This window comes from Wasmannia auropunctata, unplaced genomic scaffold (genome assembly GCF_000956235.1).
Source record: "Wasmannia auropunctata unplaced genomic scaffold, wasmannia.A_1.0 LD335898.1, whole genome shotgun sequence".
NCBI lineage: Eukaryota > Metazoa > Arthropoda > Insecta > Hymenoptera > Formicidae > Wasmannia > Wasmannia auropunctata.
In genome coordinates this window covers 146,178-169,956 of record NW_012026992.1, presented here as the reverse complement: position 1 = coordinate 169,956, position 23,779 = coordinate 146,178, and the positions used below count along the sequence as shown (strand labels likewise).

Here is a 23,779-nt window from a genome sequence, read left to right as displayed (position 1 = left end):
CCAGAAGCATACCACGGACAGGAAAGCTTGAGTTACGTGTACCGCGCCAAACCCTTCTCTCTCTCTCTCTCTCTCTCTCTCTCTCTCTTTCTCTCTCTCGCCGCCCTCGTTCACGGCGCTCCGGGATCGTTCACGGCGCGGCACCAGCGGCCGGCACTTCGAAAATTGATTATCGCTCGACGTGTAATGATCCATTACGCGGACTCGAAGTGCGGCCGAACGGATGTAACGGCGGGGCAAACTGACAATCACTGTCCGGGGCGGTCGTGAATTATGAACCGATAATCCACGGTTGCCGACGACGCCCCAGCAATGGGATTTACGCGTTTATCGTCCACCGCGAGATCTTGTGCTAGCGCGAATGTCGAATCGGATCTGGAGCGAGTTCTATTCGAGACGCGTCCCGGCCACTGAAAAAAGGTAATTTATCTGTAAATAAAAATCCTGCTCGAGACGGAAATGCTTATTTACGTTACGATCTACATTGCAATCTTATACTCTTGTATAATGACATGTATTTTTATTTTTAACTCATTTGAAAATGTACGAGGGTGCAGAACATTTGGAGTTTTATTTAGATTAGATTCATCATTCGATAGAATAGAATGATCTTTCTTGAAAGCGGAACGAAATCAGACAGACGAAAATTTTTCAAACATTCTGTACATAATGTACGATTAAAAAATTAACAAATGTATGTTTTCGAACAAAACTACTTCGTGAATTCTCTACCAGAGTTCAAATTACGATTTATACTATTATATTCATATCCCATTTATATAGTATTTAAACGCTTAATTTTCATCACAATCAAATAAGATCGTGTATGATCTTCACAGAGCAATATTTATAGATCGATTTTATATATTTTAAGATCATTTTAAATACTGTTGATCTTAAAATACTATATGATCACTTCATTGGCTGGATAGACTCTTAAGATTCCAAAGACCAGACTTATCAGATGATCTCAAATGTAACATTGGACTTTGAACATCACTTATAGATAAGAGATTTTTAGCGAATTTTACATACGATTTTGACGAATCCTCGAGACACAAGCTCGTGTGTAAAGTTCAAAGATAACCGCTCGTTGCAAGGCTCTCCGTTAGAGGGTAGCAGCTGGTGGATGCGCTCGTCGGCAGCCGCTAACTACAAAGGGCCGGAACGCGCCAATCGGAAGGCAGCGATGATCTTCGAGGAAGGTGGGGTACGCGCGTTTGCATCCGCGCGGGTGACACAGGCGACGACTTTGGAAGAGCAAACTGTGTGAGAAACTACGTCGGGCTGATGCGCGCTGCACCGTCGATAATGGACCGTGTATCGGTACCGCGACCACGGCAATAATTTCGAGGGTGAGAATAACGGAGGAAGAAAAACGAGGGTTGCCCTCTCCCTTCCGCCCGCTCTCCTCGTCCGCCAAAAAAAAAAAGAGTTGCACGAGCGGAGAAAATGAGAGCGATCACGGCTCGACGGCGCGGGAAGCACGCGGGAAGAACGGGAGAGGAGGAGCAGCGAGGGTAGACGATCGATTATCGCCGAAGGAATCCAGGAGTCCGAGACCCTTTATTTCGGTAGAGCCCTGGTGGTGCCGGTAAGACCCCCCCGCGTTGGCCCGTTTTCCTAACTTCCGTCGTCGTTTTTTGCGTCGGCTCGTATATATAGGGGGGTTGCGACGCCGACGGAGTCCATCGCGAATTAGCGACGTTTAAAAGGGTGGAGTCGGCTCGCTCCCTATTCCTCCGGCTTTTCGTCCTCTTCTGCGGCGCGGCGCGGCGCGACGCAACCCCGGCGCGATTCCGGCGCGCGATGTGTCCCGAGTTTAAACTATACTACTAACTAATAGCATAGCCGGGGAGTGAGTTCCGACAATGTTGGGCACACACCGCGCGCCGTGGGCAGACAGTTTACCTAATCGTCGGGGCCTGAAAAAAGAGCGGTCGCCGTACCGCCCTAACCACAGGCCCGGGGCCCGCGGCGGGTCAGCTCCTACGCGTTCCTTCCTGAACCTTACCCGTACCGGTTCCACCCGGCCGGCAGCGGAGTTCTTAATTTTCCGAAAATTTATCGCCCGACTTTTAATCGTTCCCTCTGACGCGACGGTCGACGCGAAAATCGGGAACCGTTACTTACGTGTGGAAATTACGTAGAAAGTGGAGATGCTTCCGCGAAGTATATAAATATATATACATATATATGGCTATATAATAATATATATTTTATTTTATACATTATTATTCAATTTTGCGGAATTTATATACGTACACAATGCATTCATTCTGACAATTTACTCTGACAAAGAGCCTCGTATACACATTCCTATAACGTTAAACATATTTGACGGTAAGGATTTGTAAATGTATATGTGTATTATACGCTATTTTTAGGAAATATACTCTCAATTATAGATGGAAAAGAGAATAAATTATAAATCGTACAGTATATAAATAAAATATAATATATTCGTTGATAAGTAACGATTGTATTGGGCGAGAGGTGGAAGAATAATGTTATAAGCCGCAAAGCATCGTGATTGCACGAAGATTTCTGCAAGAATGTTAATCACTTTAAATATACACGTTATACATAAACTCGATAAATATATATTAGGTATAAATTTCGTAATTTCCTTGTGGCAACTTGTCTTTAATACCTTCCTGATTTCTCACGACATTCGCCTAATTTTCGATCGATCTCTGCGGAACCGCAGATATATCTCGCCCCTCACCCCTTTCTCGCTGGTAATTACTTCACGGTTCATCCTCATCATTATTATCTTAAAGGTGACCGAAATTAGTGTTCAGAAGCCTGAAAGAAGAACTCAGCGGTGCCCCGCTTGTCTGTGGCTTGTGCGTAGCGGTCGCAACAACTCCTGGAATTCTGGACGGACCTCGTGGTCCCTGTGGGACCCACGAGGTCGCCCGGGCCCTGTGACCCTTAGATAAGGCTCACGCCCTAATAAGAGGGTACACGCGGAGCACCGTGAGGGGACCGTGGCAGCTTCTCTTCCTTCTCCCCGTCCTCTTTTTGCCCTGCAATCGTAGCTCGAGGCCTCGCCCGACTGAGCGATCTAATCCACCGGGTAATCTGTGGTTAACGTTTTAGAGCTTCAAAGGTGGACCTGAAAGAAGAAGGGGAAGGGTGGGAGGGAAGAGGGAGAGAGAGAGAGACTTCATGACATTCCATGGTGCTAACTCCCACAATTGCGAAGTCGCTTGCCCCAACTCGCTACCTCGAATTCATCTCGAGACTTCGCCCCTTTCACACGCCGCGCCCGCCTTCCTTCTTCCATATTCTATTTGCAGAATATAATATATATGTAATATCACAATTACATAATATCCAATTCACACGCAATATGCCGTTAAAAACTATGAAAAAACTTACAAAAATGTTCATCACACAATATAAATGTACCTATGTACAATTGAATAATGTCACGCGAATTTTCTCTACTACCAAAGAATATTTTGTAATATTGTATTATGTAATAGAAAATGTATATAAGATTAATGGAGAATGTAATATGCAAAAGAAAAATCTAGCATTTAAATGAAGAACTGTATTATTATTTAGAACACAATTAGATTAGTGTGATACATTTCAAAGAACAATCCATAAAGGTATTTTGACTTCTCAAAGGAAATTGAAATAAAAAACTTTTTATTGGAAAAAAGAGAAAGGGTCAGATCGGTATCTGAACGGAGAGCAACACCATCCTGTTTTTATTAGGCAAAATAAAAAAAGGATCGCCCACGATACCATAAAATAGCACCGGAGAGCTGTGCGAAATACTATCCTCGATTTAGGAAAACGATTAGCCTCTTTCGTGAGACAAGTCGCTGTGCTCTGGGCAGAATACCGGGAACCGTAACATTGTGATTATTGTAATTAAATCGTCCCACCCCCCTCCCCGGAGAGAAACAGTAAAGGGTACACCAGCCGCGGACGGTCCTTCTCCATTCGTCTTCCTTCTCCCACGAAATTCATTTCCACTCATCATTCTCTTTTCCATTCCACCTTTTCTCTCCCACGTTTCCTTGGCCTACCTATTAGATTCTAAAATGTATCTTCGAATCAATCTTATCGACGATTATTGGGATTGCCCGGATTATTGTTTACACTTTTCATGTCGATTAAGTTTTCGAATCCTAAAATTGTACAGACGATTAGTGCGATTGCTGAAATTTAGAAGCATGCATTTGATGATTATTCAAGATTATTCAAAAACAATTTGAGTTTTAAATTTATGAGTTTTTTTCTCAATGCTAATTATAATAATATTTATTTATTTGAAAATAATCATGTATAAGTCTGAATTCTCCCAGTCCCTCATATTGAATTGTGCCGAGGTGGTGCTTGCTTAAATTTTGCAACAACACTTGTTACAACAAACAACGCAATAAGGAAGAATTTAGAACTTTGTATACATGATTATTTTCAAATAAATAAATATTGTTATCGTAAGCATTGAGGAAAAACTGTTATAAATTCAAGATAAGATTTTCTGAAAGTTAAACGATTTGTAATAGTCTCTGCTCATAATCGATATAAATCATACAGACTCAACAATGGCGATCGCTATCGTGTTTTGTGTTTTATTGCATCGGATTTGTCAATATTGAACCAGCAAATTTAATTTAAAATTATACGTGGCGCGTTATCGACGCGTCTTTATAAGCGGAAAACGAACAAACAATGTGACGACAAGGTTCGGAATTAGCTCGATGATGAAGGAGCAAAGGGAGACGCAACGTCTTGTTTGCACGGCGTTTCATCACGCTTTATTGTCCGTGGAAGGCGAAGGGAATTAATTAAAGTTAAACAGTACTAACTGACCGGCAAGCGCGTTAACTGCCGGCTATTGTCGGGAAAGTCGGGAATGATGGTTGGCCTCGTTCCCGTGGATTCACATAACGACTCGCGTCGAAAAGGGATCGCCGAGGCACCTACTTCGTGTTTACCCTCGCGAGATTGAATCGAACCTGCAACACGTTCGTCGAACATTCTTTCTTTTTCTTTCCCTCTCCTCTCTGAGCGAGTCATACTCGCGCAATTACTCCGTAAGTCTTTAATCGGAACAACGTGCGAATTGCATACCGCAAAAAGTATGTAAAATTACATAAGCAAGTTTAAAATTTGTACGATTTATATTGGAAATACATACATTTCTATCACAAGTCGTATAATTAAAAAAAAAAGTATGTAAAATTACGTGAACAAATCGATAAATTATGCTAAATTAGATTAGAGCTACAAGATGACGGAGAATTTTTCGAAGCTATGGGATCGTCGCTATACGTCAACGAGCCATTTCGTTTGGAATAATTTTTATTTTCAATTAATAACAACAACATTTAAATATACATTACGATCGACTAGCGTGAGGTATTCCCTTGTTCCTCTCGTTCTATTTGGTATGATCGTACAATAACAGATAACCGCGCTGTGAGTCCGATAATATTCCGAGTCGCTTTAATGCGCTTTTATACATTCAGCGCGCCGATAAGAGCACAAGCGACTTCATCGGACCGTAGAACGACGAAAACTACACAGAAGAAGACAGTTCACACCTACAGACTATCTACACGAATATATAAATATTTACAACGATCTTAAATTACTGGTAACTCAACGTGCGAGCCGAAACTGGGAAACACGCGCTTTAAATGAAAGTCAGAAAGAAAGAAAGAAGTCGAAAACAAATATACAGGGTGTGTCAAGTATCTTCTCATAGCTAGATTTCTTAATGCATTTAGACTCTTTTAGGTAAAATTGAACTGAATATTAATTACTATCGGTCACATGTTTTTAACCTTCTAAATTAAAAGTCTTAATTTATGTATTATAAATTATAATGTAATATAATAATTATGTTAAAAGTTTTTAATGTAATAACTGAATAATCAATTTATCATAAAATTATATATATCCATATATTCATGAAATCTTAATCTTTTTAGAAAAAACTAATTATTGATATTAGATATTAAAAAGATTATTCTTTCGAGTTTCATAACATCTATAAAATTGACTGTAAATCTATCACGAAAATTTCATACCTATGTAAGAAAAATTATGAAAGTTTTGTATCCACCCTGTGCGTGAAAGACGTGGGTGGTCCACGGATAGCTGCAGTATCTTTTCCTAGATGGAAAGAAAAAGAAATCTGTGGGACCGCGTTCGCACGGGTCCGCCGGTGGCGGATCGAAGGGAAAGGTGACGCGGTTAACCGGCCAGGAAATGTTCCCTTACTCCCTTTCTCTCGCTCTTATCTGATCTAAATTTCTAATTTTACGGGAAACGGAGATATCTAACGGCCGAAGAGGCTCGATTAACACCGTCGATATACACGACGGGCATGCTAACGTCGCACCCTCCCGGACACAGATCGTTGTCTCGTCGAGGAACAATTAATTATCTCGACGCCTCGTGACCGAATCGTGCACTTTAGGAACTGGACACCGTACGCTTTTGAAATCCGTTAAAACTCTCGGGAAACGGACATTCCTGTCGTGCGGCACGATTGCAATTTGCGCTTAATTAATCGTTTGTCACGCGCGTATTCCTCGAACCTGTAATCTCACACGCGTGACGTATCGTGCGTCCAACAGTAAGGCATATAACACGAAATATTTACGAAATTTTGTAACAGATTACGTTGTGCTTAAATTTATGAACACGTTACGTTCAGCCTCGAACGCTCTCTCATTTTCGTCCGCCATGCAGTTCACGGCGCTTAATTAAGATTTCTTTTGTACGACGCTCACGCGTCGTGATTGAAGCGACGCGCCTTAAGATTTCCTCTGATATACGACGAGAATAAATTATGTCGACAAACATAATTTAACGGAAATCGGGAGTATCCTCGACTGTGACAACGATCGTACACGTGAAGTCTGTGCGGTATCTAATGGGGAAAGGTGGAATGCTGCAGCTGCAGTAACTCGTAAGTCAGAGAAAAAAGTAATTGAAATGCGCGATAAAAGTTCGACTCGCGACGTGCAGCGAATACTGTTTTTGTGTGAACTATGAGCTTACAGGATCTAAATATAATAATAATATAACGTACTTCTAACTAATAAACATATACAGGCTGTCCCATTTGTCACAAACATTTTAAATATTTTCGTTGTTTCATGACAAAATGTCTCGTCAAGGTGCAACCGTTTGCACCTCAGATATTTCGTCGTGCCTTCGCAAAAGATAGTCGAAGGCATATATCGTGGGACATTGCGCGTATAAACGCACACTCAATTCTTAATTATAAGAATCAAAAGATTCACTGAATATTCACAAGACTTACTCTTAAACTTAATAATATAAATATTTGTGATATAAATATACGTAAGATAAATATAATTAATTCTATATCTATAATATAAATATAATATTAATTATACATTTAAAATATAATATAAATATAATTAATAATAATAATTATATGCCTTTAAGATGTAATATAAATATTTTGCAAAGAATATTTACACGAAAATCTGCGTGCACACAATAAAATAAAATCTGTCTTTTGTACATGTTAAAGTATAAAATTTACACTCAATGCGCGCATCAACAATTCTCTTGAGAAACAATCTTGTATCACGTAATCTCTCTGTAGAAAAACAAGATAGATATATGTGAGGACAATAATTTTAGAAAAATGTTAACTCTCTGACTAGACATAGCAGACTATTACGAGCAAATTATATCGAGTTAATATCTTTTAATTGTACTTGATAGCAGTCTGCAACGTCTCTATATTGCGCATAAAACTTCAAGCAAGAATCTATGCCTGCTAGTTTTGTGTAATTACTAACGTCAATAGTAGCTATTTCATTGCAATTTGTGTTTGTTTAAAGTGCAAAGTTGTAATTTCGCTCTTTGTAACTATAATGTCATTCTGTAGTCGCGTCTCCATTTTCAATTTCAAAGTCTTGAGAATACTGATCTATCAAACAAATGCGGTTTGCGTACATGCTCACGAGTTTGCTCACGAAGAAAAAAAGAATGCGCGTAAAAAAATGAAGTAATATAGATAGGAATCGAAACTAACTTGAAACTCAAGCAACGTCTATGAATTCCGCCCTAGCGTGATAATTGTTCTATTATTATGTTTCTAGAGATTAATAGTAAGAACAAAAATCGATAAACTTCAGTTGAAATTTAAGATTTAAACAATGTTTTGCTTTATTATGCAGTATTAAAACATAAATTAGCGTGATAATTTCGTAATTATATGAAATCAAATTAATGGATCAAATTGTTATAGTCGTAATTTTTAAACTGATTTTCATGTTGATGCCAACTTTCCCATACTATTCACACTTAACATGCACGGATAAATAAAGACTTGCGATACTCTGCCTCAGGAGTCGTAATATATAATGTTATAATTATAATAATAATCATAATTATATAATTTTCTATACTATATATATATACAGGGTGTCCCATAATAACCGCCTAATTTCTCGTGGGCTGGTAGAGCAGATTAAACTAAACAGAAAAGTCCTCTACCATTTTACAAAATTCGCAATCGTTAACAAGATATTAATTTTTGAAGATTGGCAAATAAACGCGTATTCGTCCGACCCATCGCTGAATACCAGCGGTGGGACGGCCATATCTCGCCGCGTTGCTAAGCGTGTGGGGATAGAGTCTATCCCCACATGCCTAGCAGCGCGGCGAGATACGACTGGCACGACCGCCCTACCTCTGGTATTCAGCGGTGGGCCGGACGGATTCGCGTTTATTCGCCAATCTTCAAAAATTAATATCTCGTTAACGATTGCGAATTTTGCAAAATGGTAAAGGACTTTTCTGTTCAGTTTAATCTGCTCTACCAGCCCACGAGAAATTAGGCGGTTATTATGGGACACCCTGTATAATCAAATCCAATATGATTATGATTAGCGAGCCAAGAACTATAAGCATAATTATTAGAAATCTTTTTGTTCTTATAGAAAATTTAAATTTTATCTCATTATTAAAAAAGTAAAAATTTCAACAATAATTTGGCATTAATAAGATACGATCCCGTCGTATTTATTATACGTTTTTGAAGCAGAACGTCGTATATCTTAGCAACAGCTTATTAAGATTACGAACGGCATAGGGAGAACGGAAATACGGTGAGAAATAATAAAATTAAATTGCAACTACATTCGGTCAACTACTCTCTAAATTTTCTGGAGTGACTTTTTACTCTTTTGGAGAGAATTCCACTCCAAATGAGTGAAAATACTGCCACTCAAGTAGCCGAGTGACAGTATTTTCAATCTGGAGATTCACTCCAGAAAATTTAGAGAGATATATTAAATTAATAGCAGTCATATAAAAAAATAAAAATTATTACCGGCACAAATTTTTCTCGGCACTCTTGAAGCCAATCCAGCTGGTGCTAGAAGAGCGCACAAATTAAAATATATAATTGATAATAATAATGAAGTAATCAACTGAGGTATGTGTATAATAATATACTAAAATGTATAATAATAATAATGTAATAATAATTCGTAGATAATGAATTTGTAGATAATGCGTAGAAAATGAGAAAAACTATAATACAGAGCAAACAAAAGATGAGATGCACGCAGATTAAAGAAATTGCGATCTTATGAACGCCTCATAATGTCCTCTATAGTGAAGCCAAGTTTGTGCGTACTGCTCTTCGGTATTGGCAGGAGACCGCTCACCCGCTCTGTCATTTGTCTAACCTCCGACGACATGATCCTCGTGTTCGACGGCACCGAGGTCTCGATTCTGAGGTCCTGCGGAACGTCCGTGTGCGTGAGAAGGTGCGTCTTGAGATTGCTTCTCTGATTGAAGCTCCGGCCGCACACCTGACACTTGTGCGGCGACTCCTCCATATGCATGACTTTATGAACCGCCAGAGTCCTACTTTGGCAAAACCCTTTGCCGCACTCGTTACATTTGAACGGCTTCTCCTTGCTGTGTATATATCTAAAATGTAAAAAAAAATTCGTCAGCCCGATGATTGACGGACCCGAGCTGGCGAATCTCTTCCCTTTAATACTTTTGCGTAGGCGAACTATATAGGTATAACGTGAGTTTTACGTCTGCACACGTATACGTGTTCTGATAAATAATAATTATATAAATATTGCAATAATTTAACTAATTTCTAGTAAACTAATTTCTTTTATGATACTTGATAATTCTTGCTTTCTTCTCGGTAATTTTAATTAATTCCATTTTTTCTCTTTCATCTCCAATCAATATATATAATTGCACATTGCTTCTGTCATCAATATATTAATGACAGAAGCAAATTGATATTTCCTATTTTCACAGGAATATGGACAATACAAAGCACATCGATAAACAGTAAATACGCGATATTTTTATGCGCGATTCTCATGCGGAACAAAAATAAAATTTTTGTGGACGCAAGAAACTTAATTTTTAACAAAAATTTTATATACAATTAGTATAAAATCACCGAAATTATAGTAGCTTTCATTTGACGGTTGTATGCTGATACATACTCTTAATTGGCTTTGTTTTAATTAATTCTTATGTGTAATCTCACACACACGCAGAGGACATGTGATCCAGAAATACTTGAGAAGCAGTCTCGTAAAAAGTAAATTTGTGAAAAATTATTCAATCTATACACGGAGAGAATTTTTTTTTAAATTTATCCTGCAAATCATGTTAATTATAAGACAATATAGTATTTAGGCAAATTTTACTGTGCGCTACAATAAATTTTACTGCGAAATCTTATTGTAGTGCACAGTAAAATTTACCTAAATATTATATTGTCTCACAATTAACGTGATTTTCAGGGTAAATTTTAAAAGAAAATTCTCTCCGTGTAGATTGAATATTTTTGTGCGCCAGATTATAATAGCCAGATGGTAATGATACTCAATTGATAATTATATCAGTCTAGAATCTAGATAAATATATTAACACAATGAAATTTTACGCTGACGCTCAATGACGATTATAATGAAAAATAAATATTTCCGGATTATTAACTGACAATATCAAACATAAGTGAGAACAGAAACATCAGAGAAAAATTTTATAAAAATATTAAACAATTTACAAAAAGAATTAAATTATTAAATTTCCTAAAATCTATTTCCTAAGTTTTTCTATATCTATATCATTTATCAAAAAAATTATTAGAATTAAATATATATTTTCAAAAATGTAGAATTATATAAAATCGTCATTGATCCGTAAAATCAGTGTTTCGAAAAAGCCATGAAATATTCGTTTTGTATGGTACTTCTGTATGTCTAATATTTTTTGAAGGTTACAAGAAGAATTATGAGGGCTCTTCACAGATGCTATCTTAACACGTCAAGGATAAGATATACAAAAAATTAAAGAATAGACGTTCACGAGAAATTACCTGAGAGCATTCAAGGGAAACTATGAAGTTTCGACGTTTCCATAAGAGAATTTTAAGAGAATTTCTTCTCTTGTACGATGTATATGACATTCATTGTGCTTTATTGTATTCTTTCCATTCCATTATTTTAATACATTAATGTGAATTTAATCAACGTCATTTTAATTTGATTTATTCTTATTTTGTAAAATCTCGTACTAATATTCCGATATAATTTTACTTATTTTTAATTTCAGTTGTGAAAAAAATCAGTAAAATCAGTATTCAAATTTATCCAAGTTCACTGCCGAAGCATTATTATCGTAGAAGTTAATAAATCACCATTTATATTGTTACCACTATCATATTAAAACCACGCGTTTTTTTCCACGATTTATGTATGTATATATATGTAATCTACCTATCTAAATTATTTTACAACTTTCATGTCATAAACGTCATAATTGTGTGCCACGCCGGTATACAATATATATTATCGGACCATCAGAATTGAGGAGTGTATTTCGAAAATGAATACTTACCGATGATCTCGCAGATGATCCTGCCTGCGGAAAGCCTTCCCGCATATGTCACACGAGTATGGTCGCTCGTCGGTGTGGGTCCTTTCGTGAATCAGCAGGTTGTAGCTCTTCGTAAACTGTCGATTGCAGAACTTGCAGATAAACTGTTTCTTGGGTCTCTGACCCGTCGATCTGCGGGCGAGGAACGACGGCGGCTGCGGCGGCGGTGGTACCGGAAACATGGTGCCCGGATGACCCTGATAGTACTGCAGATAAGGACGTTGGGGGCAGCAACCCCTGAACGTCAGCAGGGCCGCGTCCTTTAACCAGTTACTGATGAGGGTAGTTTGATAGTTGCTGTGTTGCGTTGGCTGAACGTGTTGCGGCTGGTGCTGCTGCTGTATGTATCTGCCGTTGAGGAAGTTCGATTTGGCCCATTTCGCTGAGAAAACTACATGCTGCTGCGGCTGATTTTGCGGTTGATGCTGCTGCTGCTGCTGCTGCTGATGTTGATGCATCGATCTGTCGATCGTCGGCGGTGTTTGCGGCGGCGTCAGCGGCTCCGTTTTCGTCTCCATCTGTGTGTGTATGTGTGCGTGTGCGCACGCGCGCCCTCCTCCCCGCACTACCCCGAGCGTCAAAAGCGGCAAAGTAAAAAACCGATCGACGCCGAAAACGACCGTCACTTCAGGAATGATCGATCGTGAGCGATCGACGCCTCGCTCGCGAGATCCACATAGGTTCAAATCGAGGTAACGAAAGGCGTGCGGTGAGCCGAACAGCGAGAGGGAGAGAAAGGGGACTCCGGGGGGAAAAAAAAGGAACAAGAAGATATTTACTCGAGAGTCGGCGCGATACTAAGGTCTAAGCGACCGAGTGCCACAGCCGGGACCAGGATCGCCGTTTACCTGGCGCCAACGACGACGACACGGTGGCTCCTCCTACCGTGTCCCGGACGCTGGATACGCCGGTTGGCGGCCCGACTTCCACAGGGGCGGAGCTTCCGGGTTGGGGTGACCCCGCGGGGCGTCGCGACGCTACCCACCCGTGGACAACCGTGCGTTCTCCCGCCGCCGTCGTCGCCACGCGTCCGCAAGACGCGCCGGAGGGGGTGGAAAAGGAGAGAGAGGGAGAGAGAGAGAGAGAGAGAGAGAGAGAGAAAGAGAGAGAGAGGGAAGGAAGGAGATTTGCCGCTATACGACGTAAGTTGAAAATGTTACCGCTGATGAGAGATGGAATGCGCACACGAGACGCACACACGTATACACGCGTATGTACGTTAGCTCGTCGGTAAAATTTACACGTAATCTCGTGTAAATTAACGTAAGTTCATTAAGTTCGGGTGCCACGGACTGTAAATCTGACAATAATTAATTTACGTCAAAGAAACATAACATAGGCTCACAGATGAAAAAGCTCGTATATCTATTTGCATTTTAAAATTTGAATGAAATTTGAATGAATTCTTTTTGTTGACGTTTTGAAAAAAGGGTTGTACTTGTGTGAGAACTACCAAGGGCTCTTTCTCATCTTAGGGAGATATGCCAATATATCTTATCTTAGAAAGTAAAAACTTTCGATTTCTCTCGACTACGATAAAATTGTGCAATGAAGAAAAATGTGTTTCAATGAATAAATGACAATTTTTCATTCGCGAAAGCAAAACCCCGAACGTGCGTTGCATGTATACATATAACCGACATATATGTATATATGTATACACACACACATACAACACACACATATACACGTGAAAAAAAATCGAGGCAATTCTGTTATTACAAACTCCATTGCAGTGAACGGACGAGCATGTTTCCAGCATGGTGCATCGGGTAATCGACTCACGCAAGTTTTCATGCGAGCCAACCACAGGGTCGACAGGCGAAACTACCCCTACCGTAGATAGGGATTACATATCACGAACCATTAGTATATAAAACAACATGGCGCCACTGGTATATTTCGTGAAACGACGCGAATTTGTCATCGTGTCCCAGTCGAATAGGTCTGGGCTCTTTATTGTTAATATTTTATGATATAATGCCGATAAAAAAAACGTAGAAAATAAAATGTGTAAATATTTGTCTTTTATTATTTAAAGTAAGTCAATAGATAAAACAAATTTATTTTTTTGAAATTCGTAATGATTTTTGACATACATATTTTTCTGTAAAAATTTTCGTACGAATTGTATACTTTTCAATGAAAATTTCATATCGATCATAAAATTTTCTATAAAGTAGATATGCTGAAAATTTACGATTTCTTAATTTTTCAGATTTTCAAAAGCCAGCGACAACAGATTAATCATCCTGAATAACGCGTCGATACATTGTTTCGTCATATAGTGTTACTAATTGGGACAAGCATTTGTTTTACTCTTAACAGCATAATCCATCTTCCTCGTCCTCGCCCAATACTCTTTCCGACGTATGGTCCAGTAATCTCATTATACGTTAACGATGCAGCACAGCATGATATTTGGGATATCGATGCTACCGATACATTCGCCACGAATTTACATCAACGTCAGGGAAGATGAATCTTTACTTTAAGCTGTATTAATGAGAACAAACTGATGGAACCTGTTTGGTAAACGATTGATTTTTACGATATTTACAGCATCAAGTCGTCAATATCATACGCATTTTGATCAAAAGTCGCTGAAGCGATGTTGAAATTAAAAGAATTTTTATTAAGATAACGGCACGTATATCTGTTTTTTTTTTTTATTTTTATCCCGTTAAATCTCTGTTTTTGTATTCGACATTTAGCATTAAACTTGAAAACTCAGTAAAAAATAACTGTACTCTTATATAAGGTATAAATAAAATCCAAAATGAGAGAGAGAGAGAAAGATCATATGCTAAAGCTAAATGCGAAAGATACAATTTTGCAAGCTTAATTTTGGAAATGATTTATCTAATAAGGATAATCTGGCGATGATTAATTTAAAAATACCGTTTCGTCGGAACAAACACATCAGAGAAAGTCGACAGTCGACAACTAACGCGCGGCAAGATATCGTGGCCAATACCATTATCGGTAACAATACGTGGTAAAGATTATCTTATCCACTTATCGATTTATAACAGCACAGACAGCGTGACACCGACGTAAAAGCACGTCGACGTCGCGCGAATTGAGAAGGAGCTCTTGTTGATCGCGCGGAATGACAAACGCGAGCTATTTACAAAGATATTTCGAATGTTTCGCCGCTTCTCCCACTTTGCGAGCTCTTTGAACAATTTGATGCCCGATCTTGTTATAATGTATTATAATAATTAAAGTTTATGTGTAATCTTCAATAACTTCGATCAAAAATTATTGAAAATTAATAAATTTTTTCATTGTTCATTTTTCAATGCGTAAAATTCGTGGAAAGTAAACGAAAACACCTTCAGTAAACAGATACACAACTTCATAGACACCTCGAAAGAATAATTCGTTATCCGTAGATAGAAAATCGGCATAAAAAAACCTTTTTTGTAAACTGTGTAACACACGAAACATGTCACAATGATACTTCGATAATTAGTGTATTAAATAATGCTTGTTTTCAATCAGAATATTTTTCCGAACTTTGTGAACTTTGAACGCGAGTTCTGCGTTCTCGTTATCCGTAAATTCTTTCGACGTGCATAAAAAAAAGTGCATGGGAAACTGACGGTATTTCACTGATCGCTTTTCGCCTGGAAAGTAATCTTGCACAAGGGAGGAATGCCCTGTAATCGTTATCGTTTCTCGATCACGCTGCGTGCAGAGATAGGATGAGGGGAGGATTGAGAGAGAAAGAAGGAGTGAAAGGGAGAGAGGGAGAGACGACTCTTCGAAACCTGTCTCGTATAATTCCACAAAATGTTTAGCATACAAAGACAAATATAATGGTCGCCGAGATGAGGTTGCGACGAGATCACGGGCCCCGGGCGGGGATGGTTAATTCAGTTTCAAGCTCCATCAGGCAGGCAGATCCCCTCGCCGCCCGTTCACCCCCTTCGCACGCTCTCGTCACCCCTGAAGCGTCTTTGTACGTCGCCGTCATCCCTCTATCTCCCTCGTTTCCTCTATTTCTCTCTCTCTCTCTCTCTCTCTCTCTCTCTCTCTCTCTCTCTTTCGTTTGCGCTTTGCCACTCCTTGCAAAACTGTACAGATACTGGAACTACCAAATTGAACATGTACTTGCTACACAACACACATCCTTCCTCTCTCTAATGTCGGATTAAAGCTCCTTTGAAACGGCAGTACATATTTATACGTTATCCTGAGATTTTTATTTTACTGTTTTTTTTTTTTAAAGAAACGTTAACAAATTCAAAACCACTTTTATTCTTCTAGAAGATACATCGTTCGTGTTTAATGTTGCGAGTATGGGAGGTAGCATAGAATTAAAAAAATCGTGTAAAAGCGCGCGTAAAAACGTATAATTACTAGAATATATTTAAAAGAACTGGAACTTACTTATGTGAAAGAAAAATTTCTGAGTTAAATATCTCTCAAATAATTAATGTTGGTAAAATATTTGGGAAAGAGATTAATGTGTGATTAAAGGAATTTTCAACGATTTTCGAGAGTCTCGGGTGAAAAATTGAAATATTACCAAATATTCGATTCTACAGAAAAGCACGTTGACTGAATTTTCTTTCTATCTTCTTCCCATATCTTTCATAGATTATCTATGTAGGTTCTCTCGAAGTCAAAGAACACTCGAGACACTGACATCTTCACCAGGCGGTGACAGTTTGTTTATAGCTAACTTTCAAAATGAATTGCCCTCGTAGCAAAGGGTGAAAAGTTTGTCACAACCTGACCTAGGTTGTGATTTAAACGGGTCCCTCTTATGGTAGAGTAAACTGTTACAAGAGGAGACTTACATTCCATAAGAAAACGTTTCGAATTATTTATAAATAACAGCTACGAAAATAATGCAAAATAGTACAAATAATTTAGTATTTAATCGACTTAAATATTAATAATTAAATACGAATTCGAAATTTTTAGATTCGGAATTATAGTGATAAGAATTTGACAATTTGACAAATATTTCGTAATTAGGTATATCGAGTGGTTTAAAAAATTGGTATATTAATTATTTCATATTATCAAAATTACATTATGAAAAATGCTTACAATGTAATTACACAATAAAATAATTTTTATATTTATAGTTTTCTCGTATACAATATAAAAAAGTTATCTAAATCAGTAAACATATTTATTTGGAGAGACATACAGATTTATTATAAATAATTTATTAAATTCCTACATTTAATTAAGTTACCATATATTTTTTATATTGTGTTTAATAACAAAGTATTTTAGCAAAATAAAATTATTTTAAAATCGTTAAAAATAAATTGTATGTTATTGGGAATAGTGTCATTCCATTTCAAGTTCCGTGTGTTTTTAAAAAAGGTGAAACGTCGTATTTAATTCGACACTATTCAAGTGGCATTCTAGAAGCCTGTCGAAACCACTGCCACTTGAAAAACAGGCACAGCGATTTTCTGATTTTCCGCTTTCCTATTCTCGACCACAGATGTCAAATACTGTTTCAGGACTCAGGTTACGCTGGAAAAAAGAAAAACTTTCTTATTCTGTTTTAGTTAGTATTAGTTAATATTCTATTAGATCCAATTTGTGTCACTCTTGGGATAACCATCCTTGAATATTTTTTTCATAAATCACGTAAAAATTGTTCTGTTTTGAACGTAGATTTTTCACGTAGAAATCGCTCTTTCGCTAGTCTCTTTGAGGGAAATAGACAAGACAAAATTAAAGAAAAAAGCATTAAGAAACTAACAATAAATTAATAATTATCTCTATCAATAATATTAGATCAGATTTTAAACGTTTTCAATATGTGTTATAACAAACTGCAATACTTGTAATAGACATACTTTCTAATTAATCATATTAGTCTAAGCTGCAATTGTATTTCATATTCGAAAAAATTTTGCAAATTTTTATCTGATATTTAAAATATTACCTACACCACACGTATTAAAAAAGAATTGACATTGTTGATTAAATATCTAAATTAATATCAAATATAGACAAGGTACGTTTGTTAATAAAACCCTAAATGTTATTTCAGTAATATAAAAAAATAGAATCGACCAATGGTTAACGTTTATCTAATTTTATTCTGAAAATCTGAATAAAAATTTTTGATCTTCTCGTTATTAAGTATCTATCTATTTCATTCACACTTTTAAGTCTTAACAATAATACAGATTATTAGACCCTCTGTCAGATTAGTCGATCCCTGATGGTGACAATGATTTAAGCTAGATTAGATCTTACCTTTCTCAGAACATCTTTATAATCCGGATAACGTGTTTTTTTGTTTCTTTATTTTGCACCAGCACGAAGGTGTCAAAACGATTATTGACATGACGTCGAAAAAAGGCCTGGTCATCCGAATCCTGTTGATTCAAAACTTCAGTTTCACCAATACGAATCTCCATTCAGGTGCATTTAGATCTTTTTTCAAAGATTTTTCTTCAATTTTGGATTTTCTATATTTTTACATCTGTTATAATACCAATTTTCCGTTGAAGATGTAAGACTACTTCCTTTTACGTGTGTAATATCTTCTATATGTACAGCTTTGATATACTAACTAAATTTTCATCTAAACTATTGCATAAGCAAAATTTACTTGTCAAAGCTTATGGCAGAAAAATCTCGATTATATATCTAAAAATTTTGCAGGACCTCAGAAAGTCCGATGAGCCACGTTTGCTGACTCCGATCATCCCCTTTGAACCTACACGGCACTTTAATATATATTTTCCCGTTATTAAAGCTTCAAATCGTTTATAGGCGATATCATCTGCTTAGTCTCAATGGCTCGAACAGACGCCCATCGCTTCTGCCAGTCTCTCAGCTCGGGGTGTCATATGCTCCGTTCAGATAATATCTACGCGGCCGTAAGATGTCACATACTTAACTCCCATGTGTGGAACGATACGCGAAGCCGGGTGGAGGGGGTGCGTGAACTTAAAACAGAGACCTTAATCCTCCCTCTGAACTACCGAACAGTTTTCACGTAGCTCCATTATTGCTCTTTCATTTGATGCGTGTCGCAAATACTCTTATAACTGCACGTACGATTCTTGCACAGCCGAATAAGAGAAGCTGCTCCTATTCTACATGCGCGCGAATGTTTCTCTTACGTAAAAACGCTAATTTCTTCAATAATATAAATTTTCTACAAATATTGCTCCTTTTTTTCCTCTCCCTCACTTCATTAACTTCATTAACTCCCAATCACTTCATTAACTATGCGTTAATTTATTTGATTGTGCGCGTGGCACGTCGCTCATGTTACTTATTTTTCCTTTTTCTTTGTAATCCAATTATTTTTTATATATACATTATTTTTCATCATCTTTTCATCATTTTATCTTTCTATATATGCTTAAATTTATAAGTGTTTATATTTTGTAGAAACTTATACATGTCTAAGGTTTAATAAAATTACTCTACGAGCGATCATAAAATATTTCTCTTCGAAGTTTTAAGAAACTATACTTATTTTTAAGAAATATATTTCGAAAAATATCGACAATACTTTTTTGAAATATTCGCTGAGACATTCTCTTTGTGTATCGTCAGGCAGAGCTTACATAATCGCCGGTGCAACGCGCAAACGCGACCAACCACGCGACTTTCGCGGCAGCGATAATACGCGCAGCGATCATATAGCGCGATTAATCTCTTTGATATCCTTTTTCTTTCGCCGACAGAGCACAGATGCATATATATTGTTTTCGATAGTGTTTCCTCGTCGGCAGCTTGTACCCGGGACCCGTGGCCACACCCACTCCATTAAATCGAGCATCGATACCGTGTAACTTTCTTATCGGCCGTTATCTGGCCTTTGCTGATTCAGCATTTGCCCAACCGTGCTACCGTGCCGATAATAATTCTATTTTAATGTCAACGGGGACGCGCACTGATCTCCGTCACGCATCGACGCGACCTTCACAGGTATATATATATATATACAGCGAAACGAAATGTTACACGAAAGATTATATGTGTTACGCAAAAGGCTAAATACTGCGTAACAGAAAAGAGAAGTAAATAGAACGAAAGGAAGAAGAAGAAGAACGCGAATGCGTCTCTGACCACTCTTATCAGCTGTCTTTCAAGTTTCCGCTCGCAGAAATCTTTTCGCCTCTCTCCGCATACCGAGTCCATCCAGAATCTGCATTATTCATGTACCTACATCCACGGTGTCGAAATGATTTTAAATAGAGCTCTGCTTAGAACGCGATCGGGAAAATTAGCAATCTCGCCGAGGGAGAGAACGGAGCGATCATCGTTACGCCCGTCAAAGGCGGATCACCGCTTTCCGCGGCGCGGCGCAGCGCTGTACGTCAGCGCGCGTTTCAGAATTTTACGGCGGAGGTAGTCGGGGACGAGAGCACATCAAAGGCGCCGCTATCAGCGCAAAGCTGTTTTATACTCGCGTGGCGCGTTCGCACGTGTGTGTACCTACGCACACCGCGGCGTGTACACAGCGCGCGACTTCCTTGGAGCAGGGCCGTGATTAGCGGGGCAAGGTGGTCGGAAAACTTTTAGGAATCGAACTTTCGAAGTACGTGCCGTGTGTACGCAAAAAAAATCTCGAGCTTGACCACAATATTCATTTAACGAAACTAAACCATTTCTCTCGAAATCCCGATCGCCTCGGTCTCACAAGCGATTGATAGCGAGGAAACTTTCATGATTTTTTAATGCGTTTTTTTTTTTAAGAAACAACTGTTTTTCAAAAATACAAAAAATTGTATTGTATTTTTTTCATAGCAGATACCTTTAATGACGCGTTTGAAAATACCTGGAAAGCAACATTTGTGTTAGCATGTTTATATTCTCAGTCATGTCCTTTTTCATTTCCGTTTATTATTCTAAAACACAACGCGTGTGGATGCGATAATTGTTAAAATTTCATTGAATTCGATGACACGTTGGGAAGATAATTTTTCAATATATCTCGTTTCTCGAGCTGAAAGATTCCTGCTCACAGCCCTGTCTTTGAACGTACTCCGAGTACTCTGAAGAGTGTCTGCGATACATCGTGCCGCCAGATATTGAGTCATATAAATTCTTGCGTTTTCAATAGGTGGAGGATAAGTTCGACACACCGGTGTTCTAAATTACACGTGAATGTGAGGAATATAGCCGCGCATTGATGCTCACAGTGAATTCTTTCTACGTTCAAATTGAGACCTAAAAATTTTATGCGGAGTTTGTAAGCGACATATTTTAAATCAAATATAATTAGAGACACTCCACAATTTTGACATTAAATAACACAAATTATTTTATGCTCATGACACTAGCTTCTCCAAGAAATAAAATAAATACATTAAATAAATGCACGACGCGCGCATTACATATTTTATTCATTGCAATTATAAATTTAAATATATAGTAAAATATATAATTATACATGGAATGTAAGTCATAAAATCACTGCAATTATAAGAGGTACATTAATATTTTGCCGTACTCGAATTATCTCTGTCGAGTATTTGATTTTTATGTTTGAGACGACAAAGAACTTGAGAGAAGCGGAGGCTTTCTCGTTCACGATCAATTCTCGTTTACGCTATCGAAGAAATCTTATCGCTGTGCAAAGCGCACGAAGACCAGCAATCGTGTCTACGATGCTTTGATAGAGGCGCGTTCAATATTGCGAGAAATCTCCACTTCCGAGAAGCCCCCGCTTCTACAAACCTCCCGAAAAAGACGGACGCGGCGATCCTTTATTTCTCTAAGGCGTGTACCGAACAGAGCAACCGACGGGTACAGTCCGGCTTGTGTTTTCCGGCAATTCAACTCGAGTGCTTCGTCTTTCGTAAATTCTTGCAATTATCGTTCGTGACGTGATGGGGAAAGCGTCCTCTCGGGCCACGTTTAACATTTAACTCTTGCTTTTATTACACAATGGCAAAGTGAACTTTTATATATAAAGGAAGTCTCCTTACTGGAAAAAATTCACTTTCCAGCAAGGCGACTTTTTTTATACATAAAATACTTTTATATGTATATAAAGGAAGTCTCCTTGCTAGAAAGTGAATTTTTTCCAGCAAGGAGACTTCTTCTACATACAAAAGTAGTTTATATATAAAGAAAGTCGCTTTGTTGGAAAGTGAACTTTTTCCAATTCACTTTTTTCCAGAAAAAAATCACTTTTCAGCAAGGCGACTTTTTTATATATAAAAGTAATTTATATATATAAAAAAAATCGCCTTGCTGGAAAGTGAATTCTTTCCTGCAGCAAGGAGACTTCCTTTATATGTAAAAGTAATATTTATATAAAGGAAATCGCCTTGCTGGAAAGAATTCACTTTATGTATTAAATATATAAATACATTTAATTTGTACATATAAATATATTAATAAATATATTTATATAATAATATATACATATAAATAGATTTTTATGCGTGAGCTTTACAATGCTGAAGAAGCAAAATATCCTTTTAAAGATTACATTTTGTTCATTGAATTATCACAATAATCAGAAGCACGTAACTGGAGAAAGAAGTGGAAATAATATTAATGATGAGAAAGGTAAATTGAGTAGTTATCACTAAACTCGGTAATATGATTTGTAAATTGCGAGCAAGTATTTACAAGTTACACGAATAAAAATTGCCTTAATAAATTTCCAATTCTCCCGATCTCCTTCCCGCTTCTCCCGTTGCGCTTCTGCGATTATCGCGATGACTCAAACAGCAAAGAGTGAAATTCAGAAGCGCGTTTGACGGCACGCCCGCTCTAGCGCTTCATTATCCTCCCTGTGTAATTACGTGAGAGTGTGATGAGCGTAATATCGCATAAACAGTCATCGTGCCGTGCGATTAACAGCCCGTGTATAATCGTGTATTTCTATCATCGTCAAATTGCGTCAAATTTCGATGGCTTCGATTACACGTCACGTAAATGCAGAGAGCCGGTCGTCGCATTTTGCGCGGCCGAGCATAAATAATGGACGTAAAAAGCAAAATGGAATAACGATGATTCTCATTATCCTTTAATTTTCTATATCGCAGCGACATGTGATAAATAATAAAAAGGTAAAAGTAATGACGATATTTGACGATATAATCCTGGAAACGGCTATGGAGCTTCAATTTTCGCAGTTTTAATTAATAACTCGTAACGTAATCCTTTTATTGTACATTATTATGACATCACACGGTTATTTAAAATTTTTTCTCGGAATTTCGTTACGCAAATCTGTAAATTATTGGCGCATTTCGCCTGTGTGCGTTTTAAAAATCTGGTTATCGTAAATAAAACGGGAAAAAAAACTGTCATAACGGTAGCTATAGATCGCGTAACACTTGGGACCGGCACGCCGCTAAAGAGCACAGCTATTGCGTGACAGTGTTAAAAGGTTTATACGGCAGTCGGCGGCTGCGATGACACTCTCTCTACGCGACGTCTGCTTTCCGTCATTCAACGATCGGGCTAATAAGATCGCGCACCCGGTGAGCGGACTTCAAACAATTACGTTATGCCTTATTTTTTTCCGATCGGACGTTACTTTACAATGACATTCTTTGTCAATCCCGCAAAATTTATCTTATATACGATTTAGGTTTGAGATTTATATAGAGAACTTGTCGCCTGATCGCCAATATTATCGCTAAGAGAAAATCGAAGAAAACGTTTCAGTTTCAGAATTAGAATAGATAAATTGTTTCTCTGTTCTTCTTTTAAATATACAAAGAATATACGAAATGACAATATTAAAATTTCATAAAATTGCAGAAGTTCGCAAATTATTGAAAAACAATCACAGAGAAGTAAATTACGCAATAATATCTTTATATGAATTTTTATGATAAAGTTTTTGCATGTGTGA

At 37.7% G+C, this 23,779-nt stretch overlaps 1 protein-coding gene and 1 long non-coding RNA gene across 2 annotated transcripts; one reads left to right on the top strand and one right to left on the bottom strand.

Annotated features, from left to right (window-relative positions):
• Window positions 1-8,889: 8,889 nt before the first annotated feature.
• On the bottom strand, window positions 8,890-12,740 carry LOC105455550 (protein odd-skipped). The gene is made up of 2 exons (XM_011698951.1): window positions 11,911-12,740; window positions 8,890-9,963 (listed from the first exon to the last, which is right to left on the bottom strand). The coding sequence occupies exons 1-2, from the start codon at window positions 12,465-12,467 to the stop codon at window positions 9,615-9,617; spliced, it is 906 nt and encodes a 301-aa protein (XP_011697253.1). The 5' UTR covers window positions 12,468-12,740; the 3' UTR covers window positions 8,890-9,614.
• Window positions 9,727-11,537, top strand: LOC105455549. The gene is made up of 2 exons (XR_975126.1): window positions 9,727-9,797; window positions 11,290-11,537. It is a non-coding gene; the product is annotated as an uncharacterized LOC105455549 (long non-coding RNA).
• Window positions 12,741-23,779: the final 11,039 nt, after the last annotated feature.